The following is a 19,909-nucleotide window of genomic DNA, read 5'->3' as shown; positions in this document are numbered from 1 at the left end:
CCTTTCAGACAGCAATATCAGAACTCAGTTGGTCACTGGGCTCTGGAAGGAGGGAATGAGGCTGAACCCCCCTGCTGCAACAGCAGAAATCTCTCTGAAGGAAATCTCTATTTTCTGCTTGGCTTCAGCAACATGCAAAGTGAGAATGTTCTTGCTTTGCCTCTTAGAGGAAATCTTGGTAACTGCCTCAACAGATTGTTAACAAGCCACAAATCAGGAAGTTAAAGGACAGAACAGTTGAGTTGTGGGCAGAAAGAGACAAATTAGGAAACAGAGAAGAGAAATTTAATTAACACAACCACTGGACTTCAGCCTGCAGGATGCTGAAGTACCCCCTGACCACAGCAGAACCAGTCAGGTTTCCTTTCAGCTCTCCAAACTTCTGGAGATGCCTCCATATCACCCAGAAATACTGGAAATGCCCCAGAGAGAAAATGGAGAATATGATCTAAAGAGTAATTTGTTTTCCTTCCTCCCAGCCTGTCAAGAGGTTGACAGATTAGATCTTTCTATTGAGTACCATGCAATAATAGTTGTTTCATTCATTTTGAAGCAATTTGTTACTCTCTGTGTACTGGAGGAATGTTAATTTTGACACTTTTTCTGCCAAGCCCTCAAAATAATATGCAACAGCTAAAACCTCTGCAAAGTTCTGACTGCCAAGCTCCCTTTGAAGAGGTGCCTGGGCATGTTGTGTAAGGCAAACCTTGATAAACAGCTCAATGGAACAACTCAATACTGTAAAAATGAGTGTAAAAGCCCTGCTGAGGTCCAGTACATACATTTGGAAAGGATTTTCTTCAGCATCCATCTGGCTGGAGTTGGTGGTTGCAGTAATTTGCATTTTTTCATGCAGTGAAGCTTCCCACAATCTTCCACTTTTCCCCCACCCTCAGATTGAAAAGGTCACTGCAAAAGGCTGCATGAACTCTATTTCCCTTTCATTTATTTTCTCTTTTGTTTTGGTAAGAGATGTGCCTGGGACACAGTCTAGTTTTGAAGGACTGCACTTGAGTGTCAGTGCTCCAGTGGCAATAACTGGGGAACCAGTCAGGGAGACAGAAATTTACTGAATTCATTTTTTTTTTCCCCCAGCATCTACAATTCTTTCCCAGCACTTTTGTTTCACAGCAGAGCTGCTCTCTGAATTAGGGAAGAAAAAAAACCCCACACGTGCACAGAAAAATGGCTCTGCCTTTCCATGTGCAGAGCTTTATTTCTGCCTTGTAAATGGAGATGTTGGATGATCCTAAATTCCAACCCCACCATTTCTACCTTTCTTTCCTCCAGCTATAAATCTGCAAGCAGCAGCTCATCCTGCACCAGGTTTTATAGCACAACTGGTTATGGAGAAATGCAATAAGTTTAGGTGTCAACTACTGAACTATTCATAGGATTTAAATCACAGCCTCTTACATGCTGTTAGGCAAGAAAAATTCCAATCCCACTGCCACAGCATTCAGCCAAATGCCTTGTTTTGTGAGATGCTGAGAGGAGGCCAGGGTGGGAAGGGATCACAAGAAGCTGAGGAAGCTGCAGAACAAATTTCAAGTGACACATTTACAGAGTTATGCAAACCACAAAACACACAGCTGGGAAAAGAAAGTGAGGAATGGTTTTCCTGGCTATGAAGTCATTGTGAGGTTTGGAGCTGGAGAACAGAAGGCAAAAGGCTCAACCTTTGAAGAGGAAAGGATGGAGTTGATACCAGTGCTTTTAAGTCAAAATACTTTGTCAGAGTGTAATTTTATGTGGGTTTTTGCACCCAGTAACTCAGGGAATCTCAGGGTATTTGTGAATCATTTGAATTGCTCTGCTAATGAGTGAGCTGAGCATCTCAAAGCTCTGGGTAACCACAAGTATAACCAACAGTAACAGCTCAGTTCAGAGAGCAGTTTCAGCACTTCTGCTGCTCTTTACTTCTCAGAAGGTGAATTCTAGTCCTCATTGGGTGCCACAGACAAAGAGCAGAAAGGAAAGAAGTCTGGCTGCCCACTTGCCCCATTTTCCTCTCTACCAAAGTGGACTGAATTATACCTTTTGTCCAGAAACTCCAGGACTGCTGGATCACAACTTCCATGAGAGGATTTTCTCCACTGACTACTTCAAATCCTGAGATTAAGCAGTGCACTAAGGCTCTCTGGGAGGTTCTGAACAACTGCACCTACTTTGGAGGAACAAAAAAAACAAATGGTGAACTTGGAGCTTTCCAGAGGTGTCCAGGTCAGGAAATCTGCAACACACTGCACTTAGTTTTTATCTGCACACTTATTTAAACATTTAATATGAATTTTAATACTTAACATGAATAAACATGAGGGGTTTTTGGGAAATATCAGTATTATTGCATTCAACCAGGTCGTTTCTTCTTACTGGAGAAAATATTTCCATGTGCCATCTAGGATAATTCTCAAAGACTTTAAATGTAAAAATCTTTTTTTTTTTTTTAAGCATTCTCTGGAATGAAAATCTTTACCCAAAAGATTTTTGGCACTGCCTATAATCTTTGCCTTTTAAATTTGTTACAAAACGCACTGGAAGAATTTTTAGGTCACATCTTGAGGGGGGTACAACCTCTCCCACACGAAGGCGTAGATTTCAGAGCAGCAGCGCAGCTTTTCCCTTGCCGCCCGTCTCAAGCCGTACTTTTGCCGACAGAGCCTGCACTTTCTTGTCACATTTCGGCAGCATTTATTAATTGGGCTCAGAACGGCCTTTTCGCCTCCTTCCCGCCCAACTCAGCCTTCGCTCTCCCTCCCGGGGCGTCCGCGTAGCCGAGCAACCCCTAAAATGGCGGCGGCCGCGCAAGGCGCTCTGGGAACCGTAGTTCCGGAGCCGCCTCTCCTTCGTCCCGCTTAGGGCCGCGGGACTCCATTTCCCAGCAGGCAGCGCGCTCAGAGGCGCGGCGCCGGGCTCTGGGCGGGCATTTACCTGCGGGGAGGAGGAGGGCTCAGGTAGGGCGGGGCGCGGGGGTTGCTGGGACTTGTGGTCCTGAGGGGACGCGTGGTGCGGCAGAACCGCCCTGCCGGGCGGCGGGAGGAAAACTACAACTCCCAGCGTGCAGCGGGCCGGAGCGGGCAGGGCACCGCCTGAGGGCGGGGGGTACGAAAGGGAACCTGCCGCCGGTGCTGCCCGAGGGGGTTTCCTCAGGTGAGGAGGTGGCGGGGGGGACGCGGCCGGGACCCTTCAGCCGGCGGAGGAGCGGGAGGGAAGGGAGGAAGGTGGCAGCTCCTCCCCTGGGTGGGTGAGGAGCCCCCGGGCGTTGCCCCATTGTTCGGGGTGTGTGAGGCGCCGGCGGGCAGGTGGGGTGAGGCGGAGAGGGCTGCGCTGCCCCTCAGGGGAGGCTGCGGGCGGCAACGGGCCCGCTCAGCCCTGCCAGGCCGCCGGCCGCCGCCCAGGGCTTTTCCTCCCCTTGTCCCGCTGTGGGGAGGAGGCGGTGGGTGGGGAGGGGGCTTGGGGTCTTCCCCGGGTGGGGGAATTGTCTTTAAGGGGAGGGGAGGACGTGTTCCCCCCACACACACCAGCCCCTGACCCGCCAGGCCCGGCCTGAGGGAGGGCGGCAGCGGGCAGGGGGTGTCCCGCAGGGGGAAGCGGAGGGAGGAAGGGTCGCTCCCTCCTTCCTCTTCCTCGCTCAGCTTCTTCAAGGAGGTTTGGATCCTTTTCCCTGGGGGTTGGGTGTCCTCAGGAGGCGTTTGGAAACGAACCCTCTTTCTCGTGGTTAAATAAAACTTTCCCTTTTTTTCCCCCTCTTACACCGGTTCACGATATTCCGGTTTTTGGCAGTGTGAGACTTTTTTTAGGGTTGTGGGTGTTTGATTTGTGGGGTTGGTTTAGTTTGAGAGGTGTGTGTTTGGGGGTTTTTTCTGGATAAACTTCAAGCAGATAGATACCTCAATAACAGGCTTTCATTTCACCATTTAGGGGGAAAAAAACCCAACCCTAAACAGTCCATGCATATGTTTACAAAACCTCTATCCCTGCCGTGTATAATTATGCTGTTGGCATCCAAATTGCCCCAGTTTTCCTTTCTGCTCTGTTTAAGGCTTCTGGGTTTTTTTGCAAAACGTGTTTTTACCAAATTTTAGTGGACTGTACAACTGTAAATGCTGGTGTTTGCTCCAGGCACATTCCAGGCTTGCTTCTGAAGCAAGACCCAACTTCAAGTAGCTACCTTCATTGTCTTGAGGTGTGTTTTTAATTGTTGGTTGCTGGCCTCTTGCATAATCCTTTTGATGGAAAGGGAGAGATAGCAGTTTGTTTTGTGGGTGCATGCAAGGAGAGCTGGAAGAACAAGTCCTCCCTCAGCTTCAGTTTATAAAGAAGTTGTTGTAAGCAAAACCCTTATCTGTTCTTCTGCCAGGCAGGTTTCTTGTGAAACAGTTGCAGCATCGAGGAGAAATCAGCAGTAAACCACATACCACAAGTGCTCAGTGGGATCTGAGGAAGATGCAGTGCTCCAGCCCGTGCCTCTGAAGGAGCTGGTGAGTGCAAATTTAGGCCTTTAACAAGTCTGGGGTTTGTGAGGCTGCATTTTGACTTTTCTGGTTTATTATGATTAATTCGAAGTCACATTAGGAAGCTTTTGGCAGTGGGGCTGAGCTGGCTGTAGTTTCAAACAATTATAATTATAAAACCACCTGAAGTTTAGCCAAGAAAGATCCCTGATAATACAGCAGGAATAATAGATAGGCAGCTATAGGTATGGAAACTGTAGACATAAAAGATGAATTAAAGAACACTTACTTCCAGGAGTGGGAGGAAAAAGCTGCCTGGTGCCTGGTGTTCATGAATTATTTGCATTCCTTTTGAAAAGCAACAAGAGGAAGAATTCACTTAGTGAATCTTGATGGGTTTAGCTGATGTGTATTGTGGCACTTCAGGATCCTGAGCTGACAGTGATTTGAGGTTTGTTTCAAATGTGGAACTCTGGTGTGAAATGCTTATTTTAATTAAAATGTCTGTGTTCACAAAGCTGTTGGTATCTTGAGCATAAATATTTCCTAATTTGGGCTCCACTTTGTGCATGATATTATCTTTTTGTTTAACTATTTTTAGGTTTTTATTTTGAAAATAATCCAAAGATTCTGTCAAACATGAAGCATATTCCATGGGCTTGTAAATTGTGATGCTGTGAGTGTCTGATCAGGATCAGTCCCAATCAGGCCTATTATATTAATAGACTTCTAATTTTTCCTGGCTGATGGAGAATCCAGCAGGATGTGAGGAAGTCATTCTGGGACCTGGAGTGAACTGTAAATAGAGTAAATATAACAAATGTCATGTTGGGAAGGTTTAAGGCAGCTTCTTCTTATCTGTTTTCCTTTTCCTGCAGTGAAAACTGGTTCAAGCAAGCAAGCAGGCAAACAATAAAATATATCTGTATTTAAAGCTTAGATACTGTCTCTCTCTCACAGAAATAAAAAATATTGGCTGATGATTTGAGGGCAAATAGATCTCATGTTCTGTTTCAGCTGGAACAGCTGCAGGGCACATGTTCTACTTTGTTAGAATCACTGGTGGCTGTGGACAAATATCTGCTCATAAAAGCAAGAGTATTGTTGGTTCCTCTCTTCCTTTATTTGGGGTTTGGAAGCACAACCAAGGCTGAACTTTTCCTGTGGAGCTGTTTGCATCCTCAAAGAGGAAGATCTGGCAGTTAGAAGTGGTTGGTTTCACAAATGTGTGTGGTTTTAGTGTGACTTGGTTTTGAAAGTAAGTGTTTTTCTAGATCTTTGTATATGCAAATACCTTTTTCACCTCCTTTTTCTTAGTATTTATTGGTATCATAATAACCAGCTATTGACACAAATCCCTGCATAGCATCAAAACTGAAGAGTTTCTCAGGAAATGTCCTTATTAAGCCTGTTTTCCCCAGGGAAAGTCTTCCTCAGGCAAAAAGCAGTGTTGCCTTTCTGAGGGTAGAGTGTAGAAAACTGATAGTTATAAGGCCAACTCTCTGTATCTATTTATTTAAAATGCATCCATTCACATGCCCATCCTGAGGTGTTTTGTTGTGTTTTTTTTTAAACATTAATCTCTGCTGGACTGCCCTGAACCACCCTGAAGTTGTTATTCAACTTTTACTGCACCAGAAAGACATAAAAAGAAACCCCCCTGGTTTTAAAAGGTTAAATGTGCCTATTAAAGTTACAACCAATGTGATCTAAACCAGAATTATTCATAGCATTTTATCCAAGTAGCCATATACTGTTACAGACAAGTGGAAAGCTCTGACAAACTAGAGCAGCTCAATTCTTGCATCAGTCCCTGAGTCATAAGGAGCTTCTGCTCTGCTCAAATGTGCTCAAGAAGAAACTGTCACCATCAGAGCTGTGGATTGGGTGTTCTTGCCTTTTGGAGCCACATCCTGCCCTCTAGAAAGGTTGTCTTTCATCTTCTGAAAAGACTTCACCTTTTTTTTTTGCATTTTGAGGTATTTTCTTACCTCAAGTATTGTTGAAAAAATAACATTCAAGTTTTTACTCAGGAATTTCTGTAGAGTGCAACCAGGTCTTTCCATCCTAGCATTAAATTCCCAAAGCTGAACTTTACCTACTGTTTCCAGCTGTGCCCTCACTTCCCAGCAGCTGTGGGAACTGCCAAAATCCATCAGAATTTTCCCCATTCCTCTCTCTCATTCTGAGAAACACAACAGCTCAGCTCATCAGCTGCCTCTGCCAGGCAGCACCACACACCCAGTGCCTGGGTACCAACTGCTGCTTTTTCATTTCAGTGGAGGGATCATTTTATTTATATGTGAGGTGTCAAGGGGAGCTGATAAAATAACTTGACACTGAAAGACTTGCTATCCACTGTCATGCTTCTCACAGCAGGTGTGGCAGTGGAGGCTTTTCCTGCTCTGCCCCCCTCCTCACCAACTCTAGAAATTAGTTGTAATGTTAATCCTGGAGTTTGGCTTTCAGGCTTTTTCAGTCCTCAATCTTGGAGCTTTCAGCTGATAGCAGGGGATGATAATAAAAAGTTTTCCCACCAGGCTGCACTAATCTGGTTTTCAAGTTGAGGCAGCAGCCTGTGTGTGATTTCCAAAACTGAACGGAAATTAATCATAGGAACTGCTCAGGTTTTTCCTTCAGAAACTGCTGAGGTTTTTTCCTTCAGAAAAAGACAACTTGCCAAGGGTCACCATACCTACTTCGCAGTAACTTAAAACTCATCGGCTGGATTTTCATGTAACAAAAAATAGTAACAAATTTCAGTTTGGGAAATGAGTCACCGAAGGAGTTTCCCCCCTAGAGTTGAAGGTTTTCTTTTGGGCAGTTTCCTTTTATTAATCTCTGCTTAGAGGGCCTTGTCTGTCCCCCTCTTTTTATTTGTGATATGAAATATTATCTTTTCCTAAAGCTCCTAAGCTGCAGGTACTGCAGGGTTTAAGAGCTGGATGTAGCTTCCAACGTTTTATTGACTAGAGAATAGGCAGATGTTGTACTGTTGACACAGGGAGTGTCTGAACAAGGCAGCTCAAGCATGATGTAGCACTTTTTAGTTGATCCAAACAATTGAATGCAATAAATACAGAATTTCTTTGTTATGTGTGGCAAAAGTGGAGGGGGGAAAAAAAGCAAGATTTGTAGCTCAGTGTGCCCAGAATCCTCTTCCAGATTGAGGTGGTCTCTTCTCAGGCAATTGAGAAATTCTGTTTATTAACATCCAGGCTTCATTAATGCTTGATGACTGTGCTGTCAGGAGAGAAATTAATTGCAGTATTGCCTTTTCCAAGTGGTGTGTGCTCTCTGTGCTGACACAAATCCCTCACAGCTCAATGCTGCAGCCAGAGGAGTCTGGAACTGTGGGGAAGCTTATCAGTGGTGGTGCCAGGCAGTAACTGTTCTATAGCAATCACATTGATTTTTTAGATCCTGGGTGTGGAATAGTCTCTGCGTGGCCCAGTTTGGAGCAGACTGATAAGGCTCCTTGTTTCTTAGCAACCACTGTCTGCCATAGCCAGCAACCTGCCCTCTGCAGCTGGAGGGAAAAGCCTCAAATTTGTCTTTAACCAAGGTAAGTCCTTCCCCCCCAGCATCTTTAATTTGCTTTTGAATAAAAGGAATGTGTTGGCTGAAGTTCCTTAACAAAGGGCAAGTGTAACTTCTCTGTCATTAATAAGGCATTCTGATTTCTCTGTTATTTAGAGCTGTGTCTTTGCTGGGCATGGAGGTGCCATATGTCCTTCTCCTCACTAGACTTGTAGCAGAAGTTGCCAGCAAGTCTACTGAAAGTTTGGTAGGTACTTGAGGGTTTTTTTTCATGCCAGGTGCTATAAATACAGAAGGATCAGATTGTTTTCCTCTCACATTGCAGTTAAAGCCTTTCTAATTGCACAGACACTGCCTGCACTGCTAGCACTCAGAACTGAAACTCTCACAGCAGGTCAATTTGCTGGGCTTGCAGGAGAGTTCAACCAAAAAAACTTTGTCCTGAAGCTGGTTTGAGATGTTTCATCTACAAATCTCCTGGTTCTTTGCTGTAATCTGCCTCCCCATGATGCACTAACAGTGTAAAGCCAGCCAACTCAGTTCAGTTTGGACAATCCCAACCATTTTTCCTGATAATTTTGATCTTTGCCACTCCTGGATTTGATGGGTTTGGCTGATGAGCCTGTTACCTGTTAGGTATATTTAATGTATGGATATATGGAATATAGATCAAGTCTTGGCACTTTTGACCAAGAATCCTTCAGCCCTTTTTAAGACTGATTTGAATTGCTGTATTCTTTAGGGAAATCTACCTGCAAAACTTTAAAAGGCATGAAAGTTTCATGACATTTCTTGTACAAGTTCAGAGAGTGGATATGCTCAAGTCTATTATGGGATGTTACTGTCATCTATCAAAAGAACCAAGGAGTTTCTAGCAGCCATTTAGCCCTAAACTTATGGCACAGCTTGTTGTCATTTGTAAATGATTTGGAAACTTTTAAACAAACAAAAATAAAAATAAACTGTGTGCTTTCAGGTTATGGGATTTTTTTATTTTTATTTTTTATTTTATATTAAATGCTGAAGGAAGAAACTTTTGTTGTTCTCCTGGATTGCTCTGCTGAATGTAGGTGTTGGCATCACTTGCAATTTGGGCATTCAGTGAAAGTGGGTTTTGCCAGGAGTATTTCTGAGCCAGTCAGGGCATTTGTGTGATGACTCCTCTCTAAACTCTGCTTCACTGAAGAACTTCAGTGAATTCAGTGAATTATTTTTTATTTAATAATTATTTAAAGCAGTTTTCTGAGGCTTTGTCCATCATCAGCAGCAGAGTGTGCATTTGTTCTCAAAGCATTAGTCTGGGGAGCAGCTGGCAGGTCAAAATTAGCCTGAGATTTTTATCTCCCTGTGAGGGTGTTTAAAGCAGAAGAAAAAGTTTTAGCTGTAATTAGTCCTTAGTCCTGCATGTTGTCTGTGGATTATTTTTGCTGAAGCATCTTAGTAAACTTAAGAACATCTGCAATGTACTGTAATCTCTTTTTGTTAGGTTTCAGAATCAGAATGCTGTGTGGATATGTTGGATTCAAACACATCCTGTCCAGTAAACAACCAGTGCAGTCCAGGTACAGTGTGTCATTGTTTAATGAAGTTCCAGTTTGGGTTTGACAGTTAACCCCTAAACACAGCACCTGATTAACTGGGGAGTGAAACCAAAATAATTAGTGGAGGTACATGTTGAATTCTGTCTTCCTATGCACAAGGTAATGCTGCTTGTGACTTAAAAGTGTTCTTCTTGCATGGTAAGGAGAACAGACAGCTATTAATAAAGGTTTTTCTTCATTTTTTTTTTATTTAGTGTGCTCTTGGATTATGCAAATGCTACTGTGAATGCTTAAAAGCCCATATAATCAGCAGAGAAAGCAGCAAGGCTGTAATGCCTGTCTGAGGGAGCATTAAGAATAATTTCAGTATTGTCTTGTTAGCACAGAATGCCTCATTCTTCCTCGGGCCACATCTGTAAAGTGGTTTTCTTCTAAGTGGAGTTAAACTCTTGTCACTCTCCAGCAGCAGCAAAAGAAAAAAAAATGCATTTTTTGGAATTCTGTTTTATTTCAAATCATGGAGTGAAAGTGGGGAAAATGGCTGCAGAGCCCACAGGGACAAGAGACTGGAAAACTGGGCTCCACTTCTGGTTTTAGCCATCTCCTGGTGATTTTAAAACATTTTAAGCCTATTTTTACTGCTTTGTTAGCTTCTCAAACTGCTGCTTCATTTAATGCATTTATTTCTGCTTCTAAATGCTCCAAGATTGAGCATAAACAATTGGGATTGTGGGCTCTTAAATCTTACTGTAAACTGATAATTTACCAATATCTTTGGGTCAGATAAAAGTGGTTTGAGTGCTTCCTTCCTATTACTGTAGGAAATCTTGGCCCTTGTGTGGGGTCTGGTTTTTTAGCTGAAATGTCAGATGTGATTTATTACTGTGGGCATCACAAGTGCTGCTTCTCTCTAAGGCAAAGGTAGCAGCAGAGCTGCTTTCAAATCAGCACCTTACTAATGGTTTGTTTTATGGGATAATTGATACCAGTTTGGCTCAAGGCTCTCTCCAACTGGATTTCAACCAGCACAATAAGTCTTTTTCCTTTAAATGGAGACTGTAATAGGATCTAATATGAATATCCTCCTAATCTTTATGTCTCAAGTCTAAGCCTCAAGTGAAACCACCAGAGCTTTATTGTATTAAATAAAGTTGTCCTTGAAGATGTGCCCTAAATACTTTTTGGTTTTTTCTTAACAAAGAGACAACAGCATGTGTATTTAAACAGAAACTGGGAGGTTTGAACACCAAAGACAGAGGCCAAGATGAAAGTTTAATCAGTTTCCAGCCTGCTTGGTGGGGTGACTGATACAAAACACTTGCCATCTGTCACAGGGTAGTTTAAACAGGCTTGGGAAGAGGGTGTTTAAGTGAAACAAATAATCCAATATTGAGAGGACTGAGGCATGGTAAAAAAGCTGTGCTGTGGCAGGATTTGTAGGGACACCAGCTTGTTTTATTTTTTTTTTCATCATCCAAATACATTCTTTCTGATTCCTTGTCCCTGCCCACTTCTGTTTTCAATAGGCAGCAGTGAAGTGCAAGTGGCATTGCTTTTGTTTCAACCATGTACCAGCATCTGAAAATAAACAGTAAAATTCTGCTGCTTTTTGGGCACAGTTGTGGGCAGTCCCAGGTTGTTAGACACTTCCCATTTTTCTCTGAGCTAAAATGTGTAAAGCTGTGAATGGAGCTGTGTTGAAATTGCCCTCTGGGAGTTGTTTGCTTGTAACTCATTCTACTGCTTTGCCTCTTGAAAGGTTATATCCTCTCAACTTGGGTAATATAATAGGAGGCAGGAGGTGTTTGTAACCAGCAGACTAAACAGAGAGAACTGCTGTTGCCTCTGCCTCTCTTTGCAGACCTGGCAAGATCTTCAGTGTGGCTTTTGTTGTTTGCAAACCTCTGTACATCTTATTCTTATGCAGGTTGTTACAGAAGATGGAATGAGGATGGCAGCAGCAGCTGCATTAGGTGCAAAAATGAAACTCTTCCTGTTTCATCTGTTTCCAATCTGACTGAATGCAGAACTAGTGAGTTCTTTACCATCCCTTTATCCTGATGCCTGATTTTTGATACTGAGATCTCTTCTTGCCTGCATGGTCCATGAAGACTGCTCAAAGGGGTGCAGATTTTTCTTTTCTTTTCCCTCCCTCCCTTCAACTTTTTCCAGAGTCCTAAACTACAACTTTCAGCTTTTGAACATGCAACACATTATGAAAATGTTGATTTAGTTTGCAGGAACTGTGCAGAGTGCTCTGGAACCATTCCAGAGCTGAGGGCCTGGGGGGGGGGTAGGAATAAAAAACTCTTGTTATGTATTAGAGTACCTAATCTGTGAAGCCAAATGCAACACCAAAAAATAAAAAAAAAATCACTCAGCCCAGTGTAAGTTCTTGAAAATAAAAAAGAACAGTGCTAAACATCAAAATGATTAAACTTATAGGGTGTCAAACATCCAGTGGATACTGACTTTTGTGGCTGCTTTAATCTCTGCTGTCAGAGAAAGGCATTTGCTGTGGGCACATTTGCCAGGGACTTCTTCACAAAAGAGCTCAGACTGCACTTGAGTTCCTTGAAAACTCTCTATTAAGAAGGGCAGATTAATTTTCTACTTGTGCTTTGTCTGAGAGGTGAGAATTGTTCAATCCCTTGTTAATATTTCTAAATGGGAGAGAGAACTTGATGTAAGTTTCTGGGAAATGTGCTTGTGAGTTATTTGGAAATGTGCTTGTGAGTTATTTGGAAATGTGCTTGTGAGTTATTTTTTTGGACAAGCTATGGTGATGCTTGTTTGCTTCCTGTTTTGAAAGCCTCAAAGTGATTCAAAGATTGACTTTTTCATGACAGAGATCAGGATTCATACACAATTTCAAATAATTGCCTAGAAATAGAATAGCCTTTTACTAAGATGTTCAACAAATCTGTAGTTTTGGTCATATTTTCATTTAAAAGAAATTCTTTTTTTTCTTCCAGCTAGGAATGAGGAATTCAGAGGACTGAATTTCCAAATGAATATCAGCACTGTAGCTCCTTTCATACAGAACATAGGTGAGTGAATGGGTGTAGCTACTGAGTGCAGGCTCTGCTGATTGTAACTTATAACCCTTTGTGATGTGAGGTCTGAAACAAGTTGTAAAATGTGTTTTTCTGTAGCACAGTTTTTATACTAACCACATCAGCCAACTTTTTCTAGTTTATTCTCACCAAGAATCTTTTATCAGGCTTGGAGTTGAATTTTGAGGTAACTGTGTTTTTACTGAATGGTTCTTACATCTTGTCCTAATGAGCCAGAAGTTTCTGGTCCAGAGTGGAATGCCCCCAAGCCCTGGTTTTGAAAGCTCAATAAAAGAAACAGAATGATGGATTGAAAATCTAGCTGTCTTCAGGAAAGTAGAGGCTATGGCTTTCCTGACACTTGGCATGTGTTCATGAGAATGAAATGAGTATTCAGAGATCTTTGCAAATGCTTCAGTGAGGTCTGTCTCTATATTAAAAAAAAAAAAAACAACCCAAAAACCCATAAAAAACAAACACAAAACCACTTTTTTGTCCTATGGAAGTTGGTCATTTTTTTAATGCTTCTATAGAGGAGCTTTCTGATTAATAAGTCTTTCTTTTCTCTCTCTTTTATATTTATTTTTTTTTCTTGCTCAGGGGGCCCAGAAGTAGCAGCCTCTCTCATCTTAGGGACATTTTTCATCAGCTTATTCCTGATTCTCTCAGTTGCTTCTTTCTTCTACCTCAAACGTGCCAATAAACTTCCTAATGTTTTCTACAGAAGAAACAAAGGTAAAATACCTCTAATTGTTTATTTCATCTCTACAGCTTTGGCTGTGTTCACTTTCCTCACTTAAAACCTTTTACATTTCTTCATGGCAATGTTCTATCTTAATGTAGCTACTCCTGCTCTCTCTCTTGATCATCCAGGTGAAACATTTTCTCCTGGGGTGTGTTTGCAGTATCCTGTTTTCCTGGAAGTGCAGAGAATGTCTGTTCTGACTCTCAGTGTGCTTAGGTGTATGCTGCACAGTATCTCACTAAATCAGAATTTTGTAGCTTTGAAAGATTTGCCAGAGTGCAAGACTTGCCATGACTTGGCACTGAATATTAGCTAAATAAAAATAAACTCAATCCTTTTTTGCACACAGGGCAATTTGTTAAGGCTTAATAATACTGGTTTATTCCAGTACACAAAATGCCAGACACTTATGATACCTTACAAAACCTAACTGTTTATTCTTGGGTTAGAGAGAAGGAAACTATGCTACCAAAGGGCACTGCAGTCACCATGATTGTGTCACCAGCAGGAGAAGGGGAATGGAATTTGAGGTCCCTCATCCTTGCTCCTTCAGCTCTATTTGCCCTCAGGGCTTACTGGGGCTTGGAAGAGCCAACTCCCTGATTTTTGGGTTTGATTTTTTTTAAAGCAAACACCCCTTTGCTTTTTGGGGTTTTTTTGGTTAATGGAATCCTGTGGCAGGTGATGTCTCTGTTTAGCTCTGACACCCAGGCTGCTCTGTGGCTCTGGCTTACCCCTCCTGTGCAGGCTCTGAGTGATTCCCATGACAACGTCTGGCACAGCATTTGCTGTGTTAGAGCTCCTTCTGCTGAGAGCAAGCTGTTTACTGGCTGGGGTTGCTAAACAAATAGACCTCCTGTTATTTTCACTCTTGTCTTCCAGGGCCAAGCTCAAGCTAGGCTGTCACAAGAGAAATTAGCTTAAGAAGAGCAAAAAGGCTGTGGGTAGATCAATACAGTCCCACCATTTGGCTAGGAATGGTGTCTCTAATCATGGTAACTTCATGGAACATCACATTTCCAGTCTCTGTGGTACAATTTCATGGAACAATAGGTGCCCCAGGAACAGCTACACTCCTAACCTAAAGGTTTCAGTGGTTTGTGATTGCTTTTGGTTGCTACTTCAGTTTTGAAGTAGGTCAAGAGCTGTCGTGCTGTGACGTTTCCCAGCTGGCTGGACACCAGATCTCTGCAGAAGCTTCAGTGATGCTAGGCTCACTCCTGCATTTTGCACTGGTAGTTCCCTCTGGTCCAAAGCCTTGATTTGAAGGAGAAGCATTAGAAACATTTCTCTGGCTTATTACCACCTTTCATTCTGCCTGAATTGTGACTATCACGTGGTCAATAAGGGCAGCAACCTCTTCTATAAAGGGCTTGCATCTTTCACTGCTCAACTATTTTCTCCTTGCACTGCCTTTTTCTGCCATTTTTCCTCCTGAAGCTTCTTCATACTAAAGACAGACTGCTGTGGCTGCCTTCTTTGAAAGCAAAATAAGTCATTCTTGGAGACCTTTTGCAACCCTTTATCCCTACTCTTGAAAAGAGTCTTGCAGGGGATGTATTCTACTAATGGGATTTCTGAATGTTTTGGTAATCTTTGTGATAAAACTATTTTTATAACAATAGAACTGTTCTGTTGCATGTATGTTTTTGAAAACTAGCTGTTCCAACCTTCTAGATTAATGATGGTTATAGGTTTTACTCTCTTTTTCTCTCTCTTCTAGCATCTGTTCTTCAGCCTAGTGAAACTGTAAGTAAATTCTGCCCTGGCAATAGGAACAAGCAAGTACAAACATCAAGTAATCAATAACTTGATGAAGTTTTAACACTTCATTAGGAAGCTACTTAATTTGATGTCTGAGACTGACATGAAAATAAATAAAAGGTGTTTGGGGGTTCTTTGTCCAAACTGGGGGGGGGGGGGGAAACAAGTGAAATATGGACACTGCCAGTATGGATTCTCTCAACTTGTTTTCTCCAAGAAGCATGATTGACACAATAAATATAATTGGAACCCTGAAATGTTTCTGTATTTTTAAATGAAAGACTTAAGACAAAAGGTGCTGTGTTTGATGTGATCATTCTTTTGTCATGCAGGCATCCATGATACCTCCCCCAGCTTCTTCAGGTGAGGAACTGTTCTCTGGGTCTTGCTGCTACAAATATTTTACTTGTTGGCTTCACTCTGGTGCATCTCCTTACTCAAAAGCAGGCAAACTAGCTCAAAATGGGTATGCTAAGAACACACAGTCAAAACAATGACTTGTAAAGCCTGGAATAAAACTGGAATCTGTTGAGGGGACAGAAATCCAATGAAATCTGTCCTACAAATCTCTTTGATAGGATTTATTGCTTTAATTAACAGAGGCAGACAGTATTGATGGAATACTTGGTTAAAAATAGATCTTTGACAGCACCTAAACTAGAGTTTTAACTTCTCTGTCCTGTTAGAGAAATCTTACCAGTAAATGCAGTGGGGTTTTTTTTTATTATTCATAAGTGCTCAAAAATTAAATTATTCAGCCTGGGACCTATTTTCAGGATTGGAATCTTCTTGACAATGCCAGACTGACTCATTTTCAGGCTTGCTGATTTGAAGCTCATCAGCTTTAAGAAAGAGACTCTTTGGAATATACTGTTTTGTGTGTGAGGGGTGCTTGTAGCTTGGCTTTCTTTCACAGTGTGGGTTTTTAATAAATGTGAAACTCAGGCAGAAATGTATTTATTGGGGAAGGTTTCATCTAATGAGCTTGTGTCAATTTTCCACTCTAATTTGTCATAATTTCAGCCTATAACATTCCTGAGAAATTCCTGCTTTAATCCACTGGTTTAGACCAGATCTTGGTAATTCAAGAGAAAAAAATTGCTTTTTGTTATGCCTCTAAATTTGTGTTACTTCTAGGAAAGAGCACATGCTGTTCTTTCATTATTAATGAGCCAGTGAGAGCCTAATAAAGCATGAAATATTTAAATAGGACTCTTCCAAAATATGTATTTTAAAGGGCAGTGGATTACACTTAATCAAATCAAGGCTTTCTTTTAAATGACTCTGCCCATGTAACAACACTTGCAGGTAAGTAGGTGCTAAAGGTTGTATTTTGCAAATGATAGAAATTTTTGTATCTATATGAAAAATTAATTTAGACCAGGAAAGTGGATTTCTTTCTCCAGGGTAATACAGCAAAATATCTTTATCCTTAATTCATGCACAAGGCAAGGACAGAACTTGTGGTGACTTTAAAGATAAACCAAATCTTCTATAAAATGAGGAAATAATGGCCTGCTAAGCTCTGCAGAATTTCTGGTCTCACTTTATGTGTGCATAGCTCTGTTTAATCAAGGCTGTATCATTAAAATTTAATTTTTATTAATGCTGGCTTTAACTTTTGCTCGTTTTTTTAAGATTTGTGGTAATCCTGGTCTGGTTCTGGCTGCTGGACTGACAGCCACGGCTGCTTGTGAGAAGCTGTGCTTTCCTTACTGAGTTTATGCCTTGGTTTAAAATAGGAAGCCCAGTTATGGAGGCTTTGTTAGGGCTGAGAAGTGAGCTGTGAGCACTTAAATAATGGAAATCTGTTTGTAATAAGTATTTAGCAAGCTGCTGGCTGCTTGTTTAAATGTTTTTTGGGTTTTTTTGTAGCCTTTTGCTCTCTCAGCTCTCCCTTGGGTTTTCTGTGTTTCGGTGGTGGTGGCTTGTGGCTTCTTTGGGGTTTTTGGGGTGTTTTGTTTTGTGTTTTAAGGTCCAGAATGATTTTGGTGATTCAGGAGCTGTTGGCTGGCATGTTTTGGTGTGAAGTGATGATTTTCAGAGTCCTGCAGGAGCTGCTAATGATGTTTCTGTGCCCACCCTTTCAGTTCGGAAGCCGCGCTACGTCAGACGAGAGCGGTCACTAATGATGTCTGCATCTGCTGCTATCATCTCCTCTTCTGAAACCAGGGTCAGCAATGTGTAGCCTTGATTCTTGCCTTGATTCAACGTGGGTGCACAGTGGGGAAGCAACTTTTTTTTTCTGGATCCACTGAAGTGCCAGGAAAACATCACGAGCAGCTGACCTAAACGGAAGGCAAATTCCTCTCGGGCAGAGGGTTTGTGCCAAACGTTGACAGAGAAATGAACTCGTGCAAAGATGCTCCTGAGAGGCTGCATCCAGTTCACTGAACTGCTTTGGTGATCTTGAAATGCACTATTCCAGCTCTGTGGTTTTGTTTGTCTCCTACAGATGCTGTGTTGGAAAAATCTCTCTTTAAAGAACCTGCCTTTCCTTTGGCCCACTTTCAGTTTTGGCAAGTTCCTTCTTCCTGTGTTGTGATGTGTTCTGTGCCCCCAGAGGTGGCTGTCTCAGTGCTGCAGGACAACAAAGAATCCTGGGATTACTCAAGGATGTGGACCTGCTTGAAGGACCCACTTGTAAAAGCTAACACTAAGTGCCAGTGCTTTATGTTTTAGGACAATATAACAATACTTAAGATGCAAGTATCCTTCTGAAGCAAAAAATGATGCCTCCTGGAGCATCCTCTTCAGCTTATGTTGTAGCTGACCCTGGTTCTTAACTGTGAATATCAACCCCCTATCCAGATACTGTTGTTCTTGGTGCTTTTGAAGGCTGTGGTCAGTATGGGTCCAATCCCAAGTCTGAGAATTCATTGGGAAGCTTTTCCAATGGCTTCAGCTTAGTCCTTGGACCAAGAGCCATTTGTTATGGCTTTGTTACTGATAGGCTGCTGTGTCTGTCCTGCAGAGTCTCTCTCCACTAGCTCCCTTCCCTTACTCCAGCAGTTGCAGGGAGAGCAGAATTCCTGCAGGGCAGCTGTGCATCCATGAGAGGTGTCAGTGAGTAGAGAGATGAACTGGAGAGAGGTTAGGTGAATTTCTGCCAATGCAATAAGGACTTTCCTTGGGCAAGCTCTTCATTTATATGCCTGACATCTGCAGGCCAGCACCTTATGACAGAGCTCAATGTGGATTTCTTTGTTGGAAGTGCCAGCCTAAAGAGCCCCCTCTCTCAGCTGCTTGTTCTTGCCTGTCTTATGCCAGCTGTGTGGCTGAGGAGTCACTCCATCAGGAAAGCAGAGTAGCTATAAAAGAATTCTTTTCCTGAGATTACCCTGCACCCACTTTTCTTTCTTGTTGCCATGTGAACACCAAATCAGCCAAACAGGCAGAAGAGTGGGAAATGAGTGAAAAAAAACCTGAGGTTGCTAAATTGGTGGCAGCATCACTGTCACCATATGTGAACTTCTAACTATGCAGCTTGTGTGTTCCCACCTACCTGTGTTGCTGTGGCCTGGTTTGGTTTAGCTGACACTCCCCTCTGGGGCTGGGCTCCTAAAATTAAATTACTTGGAAGCTCTTCAGCAGCATCCACCAGCATGAACTTAAACTGGAACAGTTGGTTCTCTTCTTCAGGGAAATGGGAACACAAATGTCTTGAGCTGCCATGACACCCATATGGAGAGTCCAGACCTTCTGATCTAGATTCTCTCTTTCCTCTGTGGTTAAAACTTAAAAGATGAGAACTGTGATGGGAGGAGATGAATTTATCTTCTAGACCAGACCTGGCTGTTTCAGCAGAGTTGGATTTCCTTTATCTCTCTCCTTACCAGGTAATGAGTGAGATCTCTTGTAGCACCCAAACACACTGGGGTGAAGACTGAGGATAAAAATTAATGAAGAGACCCCCATCCCCTCCAAAAAAAAAATAAATTACTGTATGGAGAAACCCAAGATTGTCAATGAATTAAAGTTGAGTTCTGCACAAAGCTGACAGCAGACAGTGCCACTTGGAGCCCCTCCCTTCAGCTTGCAACATGAAATGTGCTTTCTGTGTTCCAAGTTCAGGCAGTGGCAGTTTTGTTTGTTATTTTGATGTCTTCTTGTGCTGCTGTAGTTTTTCCATTGGTAGGAATAATGTCTGGAGATAGCTGGTTTTGTTGTTTGGTTTGGTTTTTTTCCCTGACCTTAGTTGCTGCATATTTTCCTGTCTGCTAAGGAAAAGGAGTAACTATGCAAATAATGCCAAGAAACTGCACCTTTTGAAAGCAGGGAGCTTCTGCTTGTGAGTCTGTCACCTGCAGTGCATTCTTGTATTGCTTAGTTGCTAATGTTTTCTTTCTAGTCATAAATTATTGAAGGATAATTCATGTCCCTGTCTGTCTGAGCCCCACCTTGTCCTCAAGTGCATATTGAAACTTCATGTCAAGCACTGAACTTTGCAGTCAAGTTTTTCTCAAGAACATCTCTTCCCCTTCTGCCCTCCTCACCCCAAGCAAACTTGCAAATGCAGTGGATGTATTTACTTTTTTTTTTTTTTTTTTTTTGAGTTTCAGGAACTGTTCAGCTTTTGTTATTGCTAACATGGTGAATTCCTGGTCTAAACAGTTTCTCCTTTGTTTGCACTGTCAAATTAACTATATATAATGTGGTGTTTTGGTTTCCATCTCATTCTGAAGTAATAATTCATCCATAAATATATTTTTAAAAATTGGCTTTAATGGACCCTGCTATTTAATGTCTTTGTATATTTTTAAATTGTGCCAAAATAAATGTATTTGAGCTTTTTTTTTTTTTTTAAAT

The 19,909-nt window shown here is 42.1% G+C and overlaps 1 protein-coding gene across 1 annotated transcript; it reads left to right on the top strand.

The window, feature by feature from the left end:
* Positions 1 to 3,078: 3,078 nt before the first annotated feature.
* Positions 3,079 to 19,018, top strand: C21H1orf159 (chromosome 21 C1orf159 homolog). Its single transcript, XM_030463419.1, has 11 exons — positions 3,079 to 3,150; positions 4,361 to 4,481; positions 7,875 to 8,019; positions 8,151 to 8,241; positions 9,481 to 9,556; positions 11,463 to 11,567; positions 12,511 to 12,585; positions 13,192 to 13,326; positions 15,060 to 15,085; positions 15,433 to 15,463; positions 17,191 to 19,018. Exons 4-11 carry the CDS (start codon positions 8,170 to 8,172, stop codon positions 17,286 to 17,288), a joined length of 618 nt encoding a protein of 205 aa, XP_030319279.1. The 5' UTR covers positions 3,079 to 3,150; positions 4,361 to 4,481; positions 7,875 to 8,019; positions 8,151 to 8,169; the 3' UTR covers positions 17,289 to 19,018.
* Positions 19,019 to 19,909: the final 891 nt, after the last annotated feature.

Source organism: Calypte anna, chromosome 21, assembly GCF_003957555.1.
Source record: "Calypte anna isolate BGI_N300 chromosome 21, bCalAnn1_v1.p, whole genome shotgun sequence".
Taxonomy (NCBI): Eukaryota; Metazoa; Chordata; class Aves; order Apodiformes; family Trochilidae; genus Calypte; species Calypte anna.
Note: the sequence above shows the minus strand (reverse complement) of the source record. Positions and strands in the feature narration are given on the sequence as shown.